Genomic DNA, 20,234 nt, shown 5'->3' with positions numbered 1-20,234 from the left:
TTGGATTCCATTATCTTCTATTCATAGCGTGGCGCCGACCAAACGGTCCCAACAATTGTAAAACACTATACCATATCCATATTCCTCATTCCCATTTCCTATCACATTGCAGGGTGAAATTTGAGAAATTTAACAAAGCAGTTTTAAGAGGGCGTAATGATGCTATATTTGTAGAGCACGGAAAACTAACGCGTTTCACGCACTGGACAAACATTTTATGCTGTATACAAAATTATTCGTCATTCTTCTGGATCGTGCCTTCAAAAAAACGTTTCCCTGTGACACCGACTATTGAAAAATTCATTCTTTCCATCACTGAATGAGTTTGCAAATGTTTCCATTTATTTTGTAGGCTGAACAAGGTACATTCGGATGCCTTTAACTTAATTCAACTACTATGAAGCAAAAGTTCTTTAGTCCATCCTTGTGTGGGATAGCGCAAGTACCGACGGCTCAAGCAACCACCCAAGGTCATCCTGAAATAGAATTTCTTTAGTAAAATACGCTAACCAATAATATTCCAGTAAAATGTTTCACCGTTTACCAAATCATTGCATACATGTTTGTTTATGTCGTCTTGACTAAACAACTGTGGTTCTCATGAGACATAGAATAGCAATTAATCACTGTTCTCTGAGAACCTTATGAACTTTAAAGATTATTTGATCCCGGGTTTGGACAGTTCGGTCATTTGCGATAGTTCCAAGGAGAGCAATATAAAGGCTTGAATAGGTCCCTTCGAGTCGAGAGCCAGATTGCTTCTACCGTGATACTTTTCACATAGGAAAAAGATAGTGCATAGTCTCAATTCGTTTACTCACTCACAGAGGAAGATACCACAAGATGTTTTTTTCTGCAAAAAAGATAATGGCCCACTCATACAAGTGTGGTGTGTCAACCGGTGCTCCAACTTACAGTACTATAAAGCTGGGCATTGTTTATCAGCCACGTGTGCAGTAGCCGGTTTGGAACAGGCTAACACATACCACCAATACGAACCTTTTGAGAATCATGTCGATTATGCAAGTCCCTAATTCTTGCATTGTTGTCCTGGTCAGTGGTTTTTACATTCGTCTGCCAAATTATGAGTTTGTGGATATTATCACCCTACCTACAGACACTGTCCATTTCATGAAAGTACTGTTCCTTGTACTGCCACGTTCAAACTCATTCTCACGTTGAGTTAGTTTAGCCAGGTTTGAGGCCCTTCACATAGCACAATGCCGGATGCCCATAGGCCAATTTCAGACCTTGCTTTACATAGTTCTGTGATTACTTGAAGTCAAGTCCGTATGGTTGCGCGTCAGACATGTGATGTCACCAACAACCACGGAAAACTAATTGTTACGAAAACGTAGCTTCCCTCCCCCCTCAGAAACAACAAAATTGTGGGATTCTGGTAACTGGTAGCACATGCACATCAGAAACAGCGTTGGTTAGTACTTAATTTGGTGTTTCTCGTGGAACAACACTTCAAAGATTAAACCAGATATGGGTGCCCCACCCTGAGATGAGACAAGTAAGAATGTCGGGTGGTATGACTCATTTGGTTCAAAAACTTTACAATCTGATGTCATCGCATGAAATGCCGTTGAAATCTGCGTAAAAACTACAAAGCTAAAAGGTAGCTGCTTGTTTAGAAAGCTTATAAAATTTTGTGATGAAAAAAACACCCGTCCATAGCTAGTTACTTTGATGATCCTCTTCAGGTACTATTTCCGGAAGGCGACAAATGCCCCAGCTAATGACAGCAACCGATGCATTTTTGTGGAATATTTGGCAACTGTAAAACGGAACAGTTTATTTCAAGAAAAGAACTTTTAAATGTAGAGTTGTGTTGCTTGCTCTCAAAAAGCATATCTGTTTGGGTTAAATGCACGCAAAAAGATTGCGAGGAGTTACATTTTCCGTGAATGCTTTCTTAGGAGTAGCCTTTCCTAATTTCAGCTTATCGCCCTTGTCAACGAAAAGCCCAGTTGAATTTTACTGAAAAGCAGGCCTACGTGTGTGTTGTTCAGTTTCAGCACTTTGCGGCATTTCGCCATCTGTGTGGAATGCTTAGGCTGGAAAAGTACACGAGCAAACCGTTGCACAGACAAAATATTTTCGAATCCGCGTTCGGTGTATTTTGGGCCATGGTCTGTTCGATCTGAACGTACTTGCCCGTTACCCTTGAGTGTGTAGGCTGGTAAATATCTGCATCGTACGCCAGAATATGACCCTAGAATACTTTGCAACATATGTTTCTTCGGCCATCCGTGTGTAGCACGTGTTTGGGCAGCATATGGAACGGTGCCTTTCTGTTTGAAAATTTGCCAGGATAAAAATAGTTGATAATTCGTTGTTTGTTTTGCATGAAGATTACATAACACCTAATTCGGCAGTTTGTAGTCCATTCAGTACGGCCTACCCCATCCGTTACACCTTGAAACGTAACTTGTCATAAAACAATCTACTTGAGTCAATCTGGATAGAGCCACATGTCTATCGTTAGGTTTTCGATTCAAATTTGTTACTTCACAATTATAAAGTTTCCTCGAAGGGCAATCATCAGTTGAAAAAACAATTAGAATAGTTGCTAGCACTCTTAACGCTTTGGTCAACTTGACAGCTGATTAAAACAAAAACTACCAATTGTGTCATTTCTTGTGAACATTCGAGACATTTCCATTGACTTATGGCGAATGTACCATCTGGGGTCAAGAGCGACTCCCAAAAAATACGACTGAGACGTTGAAACAGTTGTTGAGACAGTCAGCACTGTTTTGTTACAGGAAAATGGCTCGTTGTGAACGCTAAGACATCTAATAGCGTTCAAATGGTTCATTACCTACTGAAATTGATACAAATTTTGTCGCAGTAACTAATCTCATTGTCCTCACAGGTTATGCGACGAAAACTCGAAATCTGCTATGCTACTGTCCCAACCAAAGGTGCAAAACCATTCAGGCTGCTTGCATCCAAAAATAAACTAACACTCCGTTTATTCGTTCCAGTGACTGTAAATTGCATGGTCAATCCATAAATATACGCGAAACCAGTGTTCAGTGTGCAGTCTGCCTAGATAGTCTTTGAAAGTTGCAACAAACGCCGTCCAGGAGAATTAGAACGCTTGTCTGCACCACTAGAAAGCGGAGCTAACAAGCCGAAGGACAGTTTTATCAGTTGCCTGAAAATCAGCGGGTAATTTGAGCTGAGTGATAGTCACTCCAATAACGTAAGGATGTCACGAAAGCTTCTGATTATGTATAAAGAGTGGTCCTCTCAGTAAGGTAGGCTTTGCTGCGGAGAGTTATTCTGAACAGGATGACCGTTCTATCAGCTTTTCAATGATCTGTTGATCCAGTTCCTAGGAAGCAATCTTGAGGTAGGTGCAATAAGTTCAGAAATTTGCCAGAAGGCATCACTTAGTGGGAATCAGGCAGGTTGTTATGAGTTCGAAGAGTACCTAAAAAGTGACGACAGGGAATACTTTAACCAGACAGCTTATTTGTATCCGCAATTCATGTGCCACCTGAAAATATGACCTGCAAAGGATTTCCGACACAAAAAAACAAGAATACACAGGTTATCTGTTTTACTCTGTAATCAAAAGCTTTCATGGATGCTTTCAAATTATTCGGCTGCACCCTCTTCATATTTGCCCAATGAAATTTAACAATTCGTATGAGACTCCAAAACATCAATCACATATTTACGCATGCCTTACAGGAGAACCTTCAACGTTTTTTTACCAAAAGATCGTAAAAGTCAGAAAAGGTTTGCCACACTGTAGTCCTGAAGAGGGCCTGTCTGAAACCAGGTTATGATTGCCTTTTCACAACCGCATTTATCTTCAGAGCATGTCCAATTTGCACTATGTCCTGCTTGTCAATTTATCGCTTTGTACGGCTGCCCGAATCAGAATATGGCAAGGTAGCATGCAGTACCGTGATCATCAAAAACCCCAGTTACCGTGACATTTTCTAGAAAATACCAAGGAAAGACAAGAGAGCAGGCGGCAAACTCCTTTCCGTCCGATGTTCAAGAGACTGTTGATCTTAAAGTACAATTTATCGGTGAGATAGTCTAGCTATCTCCAATGGGTTTGGACCATTATTGGACATAAATTTACGCTACAAAATCCCTGTGCAAATTGCAGAATCTAATCAGTTCTACAATGGCTTCAATAAATACAAGAATATTGTTTCTGGTGCCATCAATGGTTATATCAACCTAATGTAACCCCTTTCAAATTAAGAAAACATAGTAGAACTTATTCTTTTGGGCCCATATAATTACTACAAATATGATATCATTTAAACTTCTTCAGAAATATCTTTCAACACGTCCTGATGACACAAAAGGCTGATAATGCGATAAAAGTAACACTTGCATTGCAGGGGTTGGTAAGGTTGTTCTAAAAAAATCATCAATTCCAGTCATTCGTAGCGAGATGTTTTTGTTGGCATGTTGATATTCATCAACCCACTGGAAATGGTCAAATAAAACCCGTTGTTGTTGCCAGAATATATGGGCTATGAATTGTGTAGAAGATAAACTGTTATGAGAAATATAGGAGAATAAGAGCAGTTGATTTAGGTTTCCCTTTGAACCTAGGTGATTGATGCAAGATATGCGGCTGAGATACTATCTGAGTATACGCACCCGAAGTCCTTTGTCAAGCCGAGAAGACTGTCGTTGTATTCGGTATGTTTCTGTAATAGCTAGAAATAAACAACGATTATTCACTGAGTAGAAGTGTCAACGATTAATACATGGCAATGACTCATTACGAACGTACATTCAAGATTGTACCACAGGTCTTTGAGCAGATCCAACGTAAACGCCAAGGAAAATACAGGTGAAGTTTATAGTCCAAACAGTGTCTGAAATGTGGAATGAGAGTCATGAAGTGTCGGTAGGTGTGGAGGAATCAACAAACGTTTACCGAACGTCACAGTTGATCTTACATTTTTGTTCAAACTGCTTTGGCAAACGGCTGCAAATGTACTTCTAACAGACAACCCGTCAGATTGGATTCACATCAAGCATAGACGAACTTGAAGGGATCTGCATCTCTAACGACAGACGTCGATTTTCTTTTTCAAGAGCAAAGGATTGTTCAAACGCTTTCATGATCAGTAGTTAGCAAGACTCAGGTCGCTGTTATCAGTTCAAACTAACATCAGAAAAATCGTACATTTTTGGCGTCGGATTGCAATCATCCATACAGTACTTCGCAGGCAATTGGTGACACTTCGTTGCCATCTTTGTTAGCAAAGTAAGCTTGTCAGTAATATTGTTCTTCTTACTAATATACAACACAGCACTGATGACAAAATAGAAATCAAAGACGTCAGCTGAAGGAGTGACAACTGAGCTGCAACTGAGCTCAAAAATGATTCTGAAATGGAGGGTGAAATGTCGTAGTTCGCTTGTTTTGTGCAGAAAGATAAAGCCTTTTTCAACCGCATGAGTGACTTATGCACCAGTTCCTTGAATCAACTGCTTTATTTGACTTCGACGTATGACAAATAATCTGTCGATAACGGTGGTTAGCGAACTAGGCCGTTGTGGTATAACAGCGGATATAACTAGCAACGGCCCTTTTGATGATACCACATTTAATGCACTCCGAATATTGATAAACTAATCGACTTGCGCAGCAGGCTCTCTATAATGAAGGTATGTCAAATAAAACCAGTAGATGCTCTTACGGAGGTGCCGTTTATCCGAATTTTCCTTCTTGAAAAGGTAATAAACCCTGGAAACTGATTTCCATCACTCTCCATCCTATGATATGACTTTTTCAGGGGCTAAATGTTGCTGATTAGGCAGTTCAGAGGGCATGTATGATTATAAACTGTACCTCGGAAATACTTTGTTTTGTTTGACGATACATGTTCGTCGAAGCAGCTAGTTTTTTAAGTGTTGTTCAGTGGAAAACCTCTCTTTTTCAGCCCCGTGGTAACTCCGTCCTAATAGACAAACAGAAACATCCACGTGCCGAAGTTTGTTTCCAATTTCAAAACAATAAGGACGAAAATTATAAAATCATTTCCGCCAAATGGTCCTTCGAAATTTCATATACCCGTGACAAAAGAGGTGTCATAGAAATAGGTATTAGCCTTTGCCAGGAAACCCAAAGTAGAGTGCGCTTGACCGTTCCAAACGTGCGTAAAATTAATCGCTTTAAACCAAATCAGACGCTATCTTAAATTGATATAATGCATTTTGTTGCATATACAAATTTGGACGTCATTCAACGAAACAGAAGTTTCCATTTGAGCTCAATGTCATAAAATATTAAATTAAAACAATTCGCTTTTTGTGGTATAAGGCAAAGCGAATCACACTGACAGCCGAAAACGTTACTTAACTGTCATTAATCTGCTTTCATATTCACCTTGACCACGTGCTCAATGTGGACTGAATTACTCAGTTTTTTAAAGTTGTATCATATTAGATGTCACTTCTAATTTCACGCTTAAATAATCTGAATTTCATTTACAACGCAGGAAATGTCGATCGTAGAACATTTATGGACGGATTTTTAGCCCAATGCACATCAGACTAATGCAACCTATCTAATAGAAGTGTTTTCCAGTTTTCTGACAATGTCAATTTTGCCTTATTTTACCCCTCACTGGAGTCGTTTTTTTCCTCTGCTGGGTGTGCGACAGCACGTGATAAGCCCCCGTTGCTCCAATTATCTCCTGACTTTCCACTAAGTCTATCAATCAATTGGAACTTCTTGTTGCAAGCCCGCCGGACTTTCTAACCCACTGTGACTTACTGATAATCAGTGTACGTAGAATTTTATATTCCAACAGATAGAAAAACATCACCAAAATTGTGCCCCATGATCAACTTTATACTACACACTTTGGATTCCTCCCAAAGTGCTACTGATTTTCCGAACAAATTTTCCAGCGGGTAAATCTTTGACCAAATCGTTTAGTGACACTCCGTCACATCATAAACCGATGTTCTAAAGTAACTTGGCTCAGCATTTCATTAGTGCTTGAAGGTTTATTTTGTTCTTCAGCTGGATAAACCCGAGTTTTTTATCACTTCAAATGTTATGAATCTATCTCCGCGGCGTTTTTAAGTTTAGCATCCTTATTTGGATGACCAGATAAGCTCACGTAAATTTCAAGCGTGAAAGGATATGAAGAGAGCTTCCAAATTGCGCAGGAAGAATCTCCGACTAATCTTGCAAAAAATGACTTGGTTTACAATTGGTTGTCTTGAGACTGGGATGTTTCGGTTCGTGCGCTGTCTACGAGACTTCTTAAATGTATGTGTGCATCTTTAAACTTTCGTTGGGGCAGTTTAGTATTCCCGTTGACTTTCCCAAGAATTATGTTGAAGAAAAATCAAGAAGAAAATACCACTCTGACGTGCACACCAGGTGTGAAACATTTGCAGACTTCCTCATGTATTCATCATCTGGCGACTTTTTGTCGAGAAAAATTACGTCCAGGCATGATGCGTTCCATTTATTTCCTAAGTTTCCTAGGCCTTTTTTACCCTCAAAACCGTCGGTATCCTTCCTGATTGCTGACTCACTTTTCTTTAATCAGAAACGTCAGCGGGCGTTTAGGAGACTGGTTGGAATTGATGCTTTGTTTTGAAATATTTTAAACACGGTTGATAGTACGCAGATATCGACTGCTTTTCAAAAGTCTTGGTTATTCTGAGGACTGGTGTACACAGTTTTTCTATTATCTGTCTTCTGTATACCAAATTAGTTGTCTGTTCCATCCAGCTCAACACTTGTGAATAGTTAGTTCGTGGTAGTCTGAGTAGATTTGCAAATTTTCAGTGGAGATTCCGTCCAGCAAGTGAAAAGCTGCCAAAATGCCTAGAGGCAGTAAAGAGCTGTTCTAACCGTATTGAAAATCACCAGAGAACCACTTGAAAGTCGTCACTCAAGAAGCCAATTGATGTGGTTGTTGTGATTGCAGGGAGGCTGGCGTTATATCTTGCTAAATGCGAGTTAATCACAATGTGGGTCGGACATTTGTAGTTGAAAGCGTAGGTCCTCAGACTATCAGGCTGGAGGTTACGAAATCTAGTCTGCCTGGAATTTAGTAAAGTGTGTACTTCTGATGTACTCCAATAAGGATCAAACAGCTATTCCATGGTTCTAGGTTTTCACCATATATTTACCCTGCATACACAACGAAGTATCCATTAGGGCGACCTGTTGCACTTAAGGTCAGTCCTCTAGCTTTCACAGGGTTTCCGTCACATAAGAATGAATCTCCGAGTTTATGTTTGTAATGTACTTCTCATAAGGTTGTTGAAAATCCGTCGACAGCCCACGACCGGTTTTGCCCTTCTTGGGGCTCATCAGGTAGGCGCAGTCCCCGGATTTCCGTCAACCTTATGTTCTACTTGAAACTGCAAGTTTTTTAAAATATCATACCCCGACTGAATAGTCGTGTATGACAGAAACAATTTTGTTCATATGTCAATCATACTTTTAGTGCCGAATATAAGGTTCTTGCATCATTTTGATAGTTTTTTTGTGAGAAACCATGTTCATGTGAAAGGCTTAGACACAAAGCGTATGAAAGAAAGGGAACAAAAATAAATACTCAATATTTCGTCCAGTCAAGATTTGTAAATGTGGGAAAACAAGTTATTCAACACTGAAATGACTGCATAAAATGAAGCCAGTGGTCTAAATCCACCAAGCTCACAAAATGAGTCCTCGTGTGTACATGGCTTAAGTAGAAAACGGTGAAGTAATAACAGCATGGTTGTCAAGAGATCAATCGCCCTGTACTCAAAGAACAATTGATAGAGCACTGCAAAAATAATGTATATAGCCTTTCAGTTTCGATCCAAGTCAAGAAGATAAAAGTGGACTTATTCGTGAGCGCATATTTTTCGTAAGCGTAAAATACACCCGAATTTAGTGTTACCTGTTACGCATTTTCCTAGATGTCCGTTACGAGTCATAGTGGTTCTGCATCTGCTTCCCGTTTTTTTCTCCCCCAAATGTAACCGTTGGTAATCAGCCTCACCAATGAACTTTCGTTTGAAATCACATAGTTTCTTGTCTTCACTTGTTTATCACCTTGCCTTTTACTACGCGAGGTCTACGTGAATTACACAAACAACTAAAGTGCATTCTACTTGTTAGATGGTTGTACTTGTTCAAGTGGTCCCTTCTTTTCTGAAAAACCCAAGGCATTTTCGGTTCGTACTTTGCACTCTCGATTGAATAGAAGACTAACGATGATCTTACACTCGAAGTTGAATTTCATCTTTTGTCCAGCATACCGCAATGCAAATTTCTGGCTTCTTTGTTGCTTGTGGATTACTTTGATAAACCTAAAATAAATGGTAGTGTTCACGAATTCACTCATTACAATTTTTATTGGTCCTGTTTCAACGTTCACTTACAGCTTAGTGAGTGTTTGACCGCATAAATTAAATTGAGAAATGACAGCTCAATATAACACTCAGATAGGGTTAGTTAAGATGGAACCTTTCGTGGAAATCTGGTACCAATTTAATACCAATACAATACCTGAGCTACCGTCATTTTCCTCTATAGAAATATGATACTGTTAACCCTTGAAGAAAATCTTTATACTCACGGAAGCGACAACTTGAGGTATTTTTGCTGTTTGCGAACAACTATCCCCCTAGAACTCTTCGTTGTTTTCTTCACAATTAACAAAAACTTCACTTCACTCGTCATATTTATAATAAAACTAAACATACAGATCTCTATTTAAAAAATACGGAAGACTTTGTGACTTTTTACATCTTTGCGTTTATTGACAAAAAAGCGTCTGAATTTTTACCTCAGAATTCTTGTCCAGAATGAAGCAAGGACCATATCACGACAAACCACGACCAAAAATAATGTAGACTCTTATGTGCGACGATCAACTTACCCGCGACTGGATGCCGAGTAGTCATTTTTCACTGTTCACTGTCACGTTTACACGTGCAGTAGACAAACTTTTGCATTCCTTTATTTGGGATGCAAGAGGTACTGCGACTATTTTTACACAAATATGCCGTGTGTTTTCGAAAAATCGGGCCACGTCTGGAAGTTTGTCTTTAAAGGGGCGAATCAGCTTGGTCCGAGGACTCGGTCATGCAAGATTTGGTTGTCACGTTCAAGTTATTATTTGGCCACGTCTTCTATCAAGCGGAATAAACGTTTTTTCCAATTTTACCAAGATCTGTCGTACAGTTCATCGTCAGAGTAGCACTTCAGACGACGTTACACTATTTTATTGCAACAAATTCAATAACTGCATTTGTCGTCATTATATTGGCATGCCCATCAGGGACCTACGTTTTATTTGTCAGTGAGTTTCACCAGACTAATGTGAATAAAATTTCGGTAATCTACTAATCTGCGGTTATTTTAAAGCTGATAAATGTCGTCTGATACAGTTAGGGATACATCAACGACTTTGAAATTCATGTAATTTTTGAATACTTACGCCCGTTTGAACATAGTTGATCATGTAAACAGTAAGGTAACTCGACGTTTCTGGGCACATACTAACCTTAAAACTTCCACCAGCATCTGTAGCATTGTTGACAGCAATTCAACTAACGCAGCCTACGCTGAATCCGTGAATTCGTGAATACGGCTGATGGATGTTTGCCCTTCGACTGCCAAAAGACGCAATCGGTGGTGGTTTGTAGGCCTCCAACAAATAAAAGTTTGCAACTGTGATGTGGACAGAATGATTTTACAAAACGAAAAGCAGGGTACTGAATCATTATTTGGCTACATTTGAGGTTTTACCTTACAAACTGGAAGTTTATAGGTGACAGATAAGTCATTTGACCACGCGGACTGACAACCTGAGAAAATGAGAGCTCTTCAAGACGTGTCCCAAATACGGTGAACTTGGCCGGCTTTCAATTTCGTAATTTGGTTAACAGCCAGAGCGTAGAGTGAAATCCTATTTTTAAGTCTCAATGTGATTGTTTTTTCAGGCGAACGGGAACAAAATATTACTCATTCTTGCCCGGCTGTTTTGCTCGTACTAAATTGTGCGAGTGTACTGCGAAAATTTTAAAAATATAAAGATCTGACTACTTTGAATGAAAAGAATCAACTACAAAAAAATTGACTTTTTAAATGTGACTTACACGGAATCGCATGAAACCTTTTTCATATACTCCCCTGTCCTTTGTTTCAGCTGCTTTCCACAGACCCTACACTCAAATGTTATGGCCAGCGGACAAAGCGGATTCCACTGAAACTGAATCTAACCAGATCCAAATAGTGAGTCCAAGAGTCGGCTTGATTGCTTTTATTTTATTTGGTAAAACTAGTGAGCTTGAATCCTGTATTTGTTTCCAAAAACGAAAAAGAACCACAAGACCTGGCTGTCCTTTCCCATTTTTTCGAGACATTTTATTGTTTATTGATTCACGCGTCTGAGGACTAAACGCTTTGTGCAACTGGCAGGATGTTGTTCAAATTACCAATGTGTGATTGGTGCCTTGGCTTTTTTCTCCTGGCGTTCAATTAAATTACAGCTGGTAGTTGTAAGTGGGTGGTCGTTGCAGTGTGCAGCAAAGGTGGGGGAAAAGTACTTCATCGTTGATTTTCTGTGGGCTAACGTGGGCTGGGAAATTCACAAACTATTAAAGTACTAGTGATCCTAAGACTTTGAAAGCCGCCCATAAGGATTTGTGGTTGTTGTCTGCTCTTTGCGACGCCGTCGCAAGTTAGGCAGATGTTTGTTGTTCAGGGAAAAAGTTAATCGATGGAACTACCAATTCAGTGCCTCCAAAATAACAGAAAAGAAAAATCCCTAGAAATATTGAATTTTGTTGAAGCCCATGGGTGCTTAAATCTCACGGGAAGGGGGGTAGACCCCCATTTATCCATCTTTGTTGGTTCAGTAGTTACAATGAAAAATATGAGCGCACAAATTCTTTTTGCTAAAATTGCGAAAACCTTTACAGAGCGCAGATATTGAGAAGACAATAAACCCATAACCAAGACTAATGTGCTCGATGTTTAGCAAGGATCGACCTAGGGGAGAAAATGTATGGGAGTGAGACAAATGCTCATGTGTTTTCTCACTATTCATCAATTTGGGACAAAAAGTTTATTCGAAAGATGAATGTGTATGTATGAAGAGATGATATAATATATCACTGCAAGCGTTTAATTCCCATCAGGAAAAATATGCTCATTCCTTGTATGGATTGCGGTGAGCTTGCTTTTGTCTACGACAAAATGATTTTAGAAATGTCACTGATGGTAGATACAAAGCGCCAATTAGACAGTTGTTTTTCAGGGTGGACAACATCTCCCACAAGGAGTGACAAGTGACAAAGTGGCGTACTTGGATAGTCAAGTGGTGGTATGGGCGATAGACGTGTGTTCATGAACACGGGCACTGGTGGTCCGACAGCTTGGTCTTTTCGTTTGTGAAAATACTGACTCTAAGAATCATGCAAAATCACCATATAAAACAAAATTCCCATGCGTGTTCGCTTATTAAAATAAATCTGTGGAGAGCAGTTAGTTTTCTGGTGGGTAGAGATAACCGTGCGTGGTCTAAGCTGTTGCCGAAACAAACCCATCAGCGTTGTGAGCGTCTTAATTAACACAACCAGATTTTGCACCTCACAGAACAGGCATAATGTCGAAGCTCAAAACTCAAGTTTATCAACTTAGAATGTAGGCTAATTAGACAAACTGGACAGCAAAATTTGGCCAGGCTTGCACCGTCACCAACTTAAGAGCCATAAAACTGATATCGAGCGAAGGCCCGTCTTGAAGTAGTCCCACGGCGTTTGTTTTCAGAAAATCTGTGACTGCCATCTTGGTCTAGGGAAAAAACTAAGGTTTTAGAGTTTTTCTAACATTGTAAATAGCGAAACAACTAGGCACCGAGGTCAACACTCTTATGCATTAAAGGAGACAGACTTCACGTTTGCGGATTAAATTCTCCTGATGACCGTACCAGATATTCACGAACTAGTATACACACAGCAAACCTACCTAGGGCACCTTCCCATGTTCGATATACTTTCAAAAAGAAAAGACTAACAATCGAATCCTTTCCTCGAGCTTTCCAATTTTTGCAAGAACCCCAAACTTAATCGCGTTTGGCATGGAGCACAGTTGCGTATTACTCTGAAGAATAGCATCGTGTTGAATCTGTTTGATGGTGTACTATAGTGTAAATATTTTAAACTTCCGACAAGATGGTCTTTTTACTCTTTTCTTAAAGCGTGTGCGATTTGAAGGGGCGTCGGGAAGCTGTAGTGAGCCAAAATGTCGAGATGCTCAAAATTAGTTTGTCATCACACTACCTCACCATGAGAGGAGCCAAAGTACGCACGGTTTTCCGTTGCCAGTTGAACCTGATAACAGCTGACCAGGAAATAGCTAAAGCGCACAGCATTCCTTTGAGTTTGCCTGCAGTCTTATAAACTAAGATGTGTCTGTCTTCGGCTACCATCTGCAAGGTGGTTTTGCTTGAATCCACTTCCTATCGTATTTAGAGGTACCTCAACCTTCGTAGTTCTGGCATTGTTCAACAATTTGCCAGGATGTTGCCACAGTCCAAGTTTGTACTATAGCCAGCTTGTCGTGCAAAACAAGATCCCTAATGTCTCTTGGCGTTCAGCTTTAAGCCACGCGCTAATGCCACTGACTAAAAGGGTTATTTGAGCCTGTCCATGTACACCTCTGTACACAACCCATAGGACGCACTCCACATAGTCCAAGCTATTTAGAATTGGTGTGCTATAATAAGAAATCACGTCGCTCCGCTCAAAACCGTCTGGTTTGTTTGCAGTTTTATTATTACTTACATTAAGTTACCATTTTCACTGGATTCACTGGACTACTATTATGCTGTAGTCCCAACACAAGTTTTATCCACTGATATTAACAGAAATTAACGTTAACAGTAAAATAACAGCTGTTGTCGCGTGGAGGCTTGTCGGCGGCCAAAAATCTCCCATTAAAAAGTTATTTTGAGCGCGAAACGCCCGCAATTTTTGGTAGTCTGGAATATTGGTAGCTCGAATATGTTATGGTGGCAAAACGTAGATAAGTCCTATGCGAATCAGGTGCCAAGCTCGGTGAACAGATCAAAAGCAACCTGATCAATTACCAATTAGCGGAATTTGAGGCACGACGGACTGTCCACTCGGTCCGGGCTTGGTTATTTTGACAATCAATTATGGGACAATTGCAATTTTATAAACGATATATTTATAATATTTTAATAACCTTTGAATCATGCGATCAACCTCAGGATCACGAAGATTGTTCAACACTTCTTAAATTTGCACCGGCTGTTGCCGAAAGTGAACTTAATGGGAACTTCTAGATTCTCGGTAATGCACTGACTGGAAGCCAGAACGATTCACTTATTTTAGGGATGTATGAAAAGCCACCATGCACCGGCCGTCAAATTAACATTTATATTTGTGTGAACATCAAAAACAAAATGCGTCTTGTATGGAGTTTGGCCCACTTAGCTCGTAAAATCTGAACAAATGACGAACAGAGTGCAGTGGTGCAAGTCATCAGGACAATTTTATTTCCAACTGTTGTTCAGAGTAATTTACAATGAGATGTTTGACCCCATATCAAGTAGTAAAGGGAAGAGGCCCAACAGTCGCGAAAAGCCCGTATACATTCGGCTACCGTTTGAGTGGCAGCCTCAGAAAAGCTAACCAGTTGCCTGACTGTCTTCTTGAGGCGAATGTTCAATGCAGAAGAGCAGGGAGCATAAATCAACAGTAGTCCATCGCTCAATAGTAATGTTAGGGAAATATCGCAGGACCGTGATCCCCACCCTCGTCATTCACTTGTTCACGAGACTATGTGTGTCGAATTATGTGGCGCTTATCTCAGAAAATAAGGGAGCACCTGTTGATGTGCCGAAGAAGTGGTGCAAGCTACTGCTACTGCCTGATCAGCGTAGGCCACCAGGCCAACCCACCTCACAGTCATTCGGAGTAATCTACCAAGTGCCAGAAAATCCTTCAACGGCTAATCGCTAGCGGATGCTTGAAATAGCTGTAGCGGCAGCCTTTCGGGTGAACGAGCTCTCTTTTGACAGCAAAGAGATAAATAAAAGCTCTGACATGGAATCAACAGACCAGTCAGACATCCTCATCATTAAGCGGGTGGTTTTATCTTTTATATTAGCAGCACAAATCACTATTTAGTATTTTAACCCAGACTTTTTATTTTGTTGTATACTCACATGGTAGGAGGCCAAAGAATACCAGCGTCCACAAACCGGTGTATTTACACAGTGTACTGCAAGCTGAAATTCAAAAACCACTTCTTTTCATAGTGGTCATCCACCCGTACACGTTCCTCCGAATAAAAAGGTTTCAGGATTTCTACGTGAATTAAAGCTGATTAAATTAAAAGAGGTGGAAGTAAATCTCCGAAAAAGCCTGTTTATTAACAAACCTTATGAAATAGCCAAATCAGGTGCTGATGTGTGCTGCTCGAAGAAGGATGAACGCTGAAGTAAACTAAACAACTCTGCTCGACCTGAAGGAGTATGCCAAACAAACAACAGGTTTGTCTAGAATGAGCTGTAAAAGACGAACCCCGGGCTTGTGATCAATTAGACGGATGCACGCATTGGATTTAATTAGGGAGTGGTTCTTAACATTAAATCCAGGCAAGTTTTGCTATCGAAAATAGCCCTGGGATACTACCATTCCGATGTTTTTAACAGCTGCAAGTTATGATATACGAGTACGGTCACTAATGTCAGCTATAAAGTCAGGTAACCCGTTGATGGCTGGTTGAAAACAGTATAACTGGAAAGAAGGAAGTTGAAAAACAATATAACTAATAAGGTATTAATGTTCCTTGCTCTAAAATAGATTTATCTCTTTGCAACCGGAAATTTGCTACATAGTCGTTCTCAAATCTGGGTAGGCCAGACGCTAACCGGAATGTGTGAGTTTAGAATTTACTGAGTTTGGAGCCGTATGTTTCTCACGGTTCCCAACCGGCAAGAAACACTTGCACGGAACCTCTTGGAATTTTGACACCGCGCATGATGAATTGTCTAATATTTACGCTAGATAAAAACAAATACACCACTGTGACCTTTCGTTCTGTGGCCGAAATATTAACCATGTGTTGCATTCAGTGACATTTTGGGCAGCATGACGGATCATTATCCATTGAAAGCCAGATTAGCCAGCAGAGGTAAACATACACACAAAACAAGTCATTGTGCACTCAAAAACGTACACATTCTGATTGCTGTGACCCACAGGCACGCTGAGAAGTACGTCGATTAGACTGTCTGATAAGTGGCCAAAAAAGTTACTGACCCTCATCTGTATCCAACTGACAGCACCTACAGTGATCGGTTCATCACACCTCCTGCCACTTGAATATACTTTGCCGTCAGCTTTCCCCAAACCGGATCAGTCATTTCAAAATAGTTCAGAAAGATAGCTGAGGAAGTGGAAGGGCTGTCTATCTTAGAGAAATACCTACTACGTACAAGCTGACATATACAAACCTTTTTCTTTTAAAAAAATGACCATGTAACATGTTCAGTTAGGAGCTTGTTAGGAAACCACTCTATTACAAAATATAGTGATTTGTCTACACATTGTGGCATTTTCACTCGTCCGGAAACCAAAGCAAGATAAACTCTTCTACTCCATACGCTCTAATGAAACAATGGGGGAACAATGGAGCAATCCGAATAAACATGGACAGCTCTACTAGTTTGCGATGCTTTTTCGAACAGTCGATTTTTGTTCCACTTATTTGTACTTCTGAGTCTCTAGTAGATCATTAGAAATGATCCAGAGTGATCCCAGGTTAACTCCATTCAAAGAGCAAGAGACAAAGACGGTAGATCAGAGGTCGTGAACAAACCAACCAAGTTGCAGATGAGGTTACTTACAGGGAGGCAGTCACGTTAGGAATTGAATACACAATTTAAAGGTGGAAGCATGGAAGAGACTATTCAGGCATATATAGAATTACTTTGCTTGGCGATGAAACTCTTGCCAAGCTTGACCAAGAGAACAACAGCCAAGTGGTAAAATACCAGCAAGCGTACTAGAGCAATCACTATTCTGATACATGACCACATTTATGCTCACAAGCAGACTACAGCTTTGCGGTGCTAGAAAGATTGACAGTTGCCTACTTTAAGTGATATTTAAGTTACAAATTTAAGCAGCTGCGTTGATGTGAGGTGAAGTTAGCAATAAGTAACCCCAGTCCAACTACTTGATGCAGACTAGTGCTTCTATTTGCAGTGCCCTTTGGCGACTATCAGACAGGGCTTGTAACTCTTTAATCCAGAAAAATTCGTTTCCTTAATCACCTAGCAGATCACTCTTCCGCGCTGCTATCATCTGCGTTGAAAGCGAAGTCATTACAGAGGAGAAATGACTAGACAGATTTTCGGGGCTGTAGTCGAGTGTAATGCACCTCTTCACAAGATTATACACACACATACGGCTGTACAACTAAGTGACCGATAGGAAAGTAACCCTAAATTTTCGTGCGACATTTTCATCAAAGTATTCAAAGACACGGCAGTTGGGTTCTTTAGCCAATTTTTCGTCATCAATATTTTGTCCGTCTCTGAAAAGGCATTTCCAAATTTTAACGGATTTTTTTTTAAATTCGTCCACTCGGTTAAAAATAAACCAGAAGATGTCTTGCTTAATGTACTCTAATGAACATTATAAATCTTCAATGACCTTTCAGGAAATGTCGCATTCCCATGCCATTTTCTTTTAGTCTTTCAACGGAGAGAAAGCGAATGCTAACAATCTGGATTACATACAGAAAGCATCCGTGCCACTTGGTCTGCCTACCTACACAAAAACAAAAGCCGATTGGAAAGTAGGTGATTATGGATCGCTAACACTTCCCATCCATGTAAAAATAATCGGTTTAACAAAACAGGGATGCGATCTTTTGATGGCATTTGCAATTAATAAAACAAGCCCTGTGGGTGCGAGCGTTTGGGCATTACAAAATGATCTCAGTGAGTTGATCTAGCAGCTTACATTGGCAACACTGCATCCCATAATTAAGCCGATTCACTTTGACTTGACTATTTGGGGTGCAGGCTGCACACTGTTGAAGGTACCTCAGTTAAACAAACTGGAAAATGGACTGTAGTTAAACTAGTCTTGATCCTTGATTGTGGCAAAACATCTGGCTTCTTCAACAGTTATAATAACAGTTTACCTGATTGAACACATGTTTTGACCCACCGGAGGTAAACTGTCACAGCCAAGAGATTTTAATCTGTGCTCAGTAAGTCGATCCAACATATACTAATGTGTTTCCTGGTTGTTCTAACCGGTCTGAAATACAATCTAGGGTGTAGTATACCAGAAGAACAGCTAAACAACGTTGTGCTCCTGCTCAAGGTGTTGAAAATGAGGATGTTCTTATAATGTATAGTAAACCAACGCTCATCTGGAATCGTTAAATACTGAGGATAGCCCGCGCGTCTGGTGTCAGTTTCTCCTTTGTAGGTAAGGAAGAATTCTGGTAGTTGTCCGTAAACGCACCACATCTTGCCCTTGATGTTTGCTAATGTACTGTCCAGATGGCGTTTGTGGTATGTTAGATTTGAAATGAAACAACAATCTACTCTCCACTCTTTACTACGTGAGAACAGAGGCAAAAATTTCCCGGTGGTCACAATATCTTAGATCTGGCAGAGTTTTTCCGCAAGGGACGTGGTTCAAACTTCCAACTTATTGTGATTATTGGTGACTCAAGTCGTAATGCTGAGCACTGGTTTGTTTTCCAAGCTGGGTGCTTTGTTTGTAAGCGTTTCACCATCTATCAATGTGAAATCATCAGTGTGTATTAGGTGGTAGCGCACTGGGGTTGGAAGTGTGAAAGCGTTACGCCTATGTGGGCCGATTTGGTGTTGGCTCCCCCAGGTCAACCCCGATGGATCAGATCATTTGGATAAGCATTCCTATCGACATTTCGGCTGACCTGTTTTCTTAATGGTGTCTGTTCGGGTCTCCTTGAAACTTCATGTCTCTCGTTCTCGTGCTCAGATTCAGAGAGTACAAACTCACATTGATCTCCGAACGAACGAATGAACGAACATGTATACCTCCGAGGCCAGAGTAAGATTGTAAACGAAAAGCAGACAAGTCTTCATCGTAGCGATTCACCATATCCATCGACTGACCAACAAGTTTCCGCCGCTTGTCTCAATAGTGAACTTACTTCAGTGTTCATTATTCTGATAGCTAATCAAACTTCATGTTTTCTGATGGTCATCAAGACACTCGCTACAAGCTTGCCAAAGCTACCTTTGTGATTTCAAAACTAACTCATCTCAACCTTCAAACAACCTTGAACGTAAGACTGTGTTGTGTAAAACCACGTGACGGATATATTTGATGTTTTGGACATTCGTGTGTTACTACCAAAATACGCAAAACTTAACTACTTCTCAATCTTTATATAACATTTATTAACAAAACCTGTGTGGCTGTAAAGAAACCTTCCTCTTCCGACTGGTCCTCTATGTTCCCGTACACTATCAAACGTATGATACTGCACAATAATGAATATTTTTACCGGAAAACTCTTAAATACAATCATAAATGACATTTTTTTCAAAAAAATATGGTTTGTAGAATACACTTTTGGTAAGTTTCTCCATCGTCGGGCACTTACACTCTCAAACGTGAAGGATAATTACTCACAAAGGATTTGCTTGTAGACCACTTGGCTATATATTAGAAACAGATAAGTTATGAGAATAGAATTTATCAGTAAAATGGTACTTTCTTACTTCGATCCAAACGAACGAGTGTCGATCAAGTCGCTACTTGAGGCAAGCGACAATATTTCTTGCCTGATGCCTAGAAATAATTACTTTTGAATTGCCAAAGGATCTTATTTGGACAAGGATTGAAGTGTGCTCTTAGTGACAGTTGGCCATCGATAAAGACATCTTTAATTTAATACATGAGAGTCCGTTCAGTAAGTAATCACCACCGCCAATCGATCGTTGAAAAGAAGCTTAGCTTGGTTCGTGGAGCCTATGCTAAATATAGTAGTCTGTGGAGTTCACCTGGTGCTCAATTAAGATTTTCTACCACGCGCACCTTGTTTCTTTATGAAAACCGTTGATGTGTATGGTAGTAAAAATGGATTGAACCTTATAATAAATTCATGAACTAACTTGAGCGGTCTTGAAATGGTAATGTTCCCAAGGGCTGAACCG

The 20,234-nt window shown here is 40.1% G+C and overlaps 1 protein-coding gene across 1 annotated transcript in view; it reads left to right on the top strand.

Annotated features, from left to right (window-relative positions):
* Window positions 1–20,234, top strand: part of T265_03642 (hypothetical protein) — a gene marked incomplete at both ends in the record, with an annotated part of 101,792 nt that overhangs the window by 32,537 nt on the left and 49,021 nt on the right. The window contains 2 exons of the mRNA XM_009168177.1: window positions 11,175–11,260; window positions 17,762–17,866. Of these exons, the coding sequence (XP_009166441.1) occupies window positions 11,175–11,260; window positions 17,762–17,866 (191 nt within the window). The remainder of the gene's footprint in view (window positions 1–11,174; window positions 11,261–17,761; window positions 17,867–20,234) is intronic.

The sequence above is a fragment of the Opisthorchis viverrini genome (assembly GCF_000715545.1).
Source record: "Opisthorchis viverrini unplaced genomic scaffold opera_v5_55, whole genome shotgun sequence".
Classification (NCBI taxonomy): domain Eukaryota; kingdom Metazoa; phylum Platyhelminthes; class Trematoda; order Opisthorchiida; family Opisthorchiidae; genus Opisthorchis; species Opisthorchis viverrini.
This window is presented reverse-complemented; position numbering and strand designations above follow the sequence as displayed.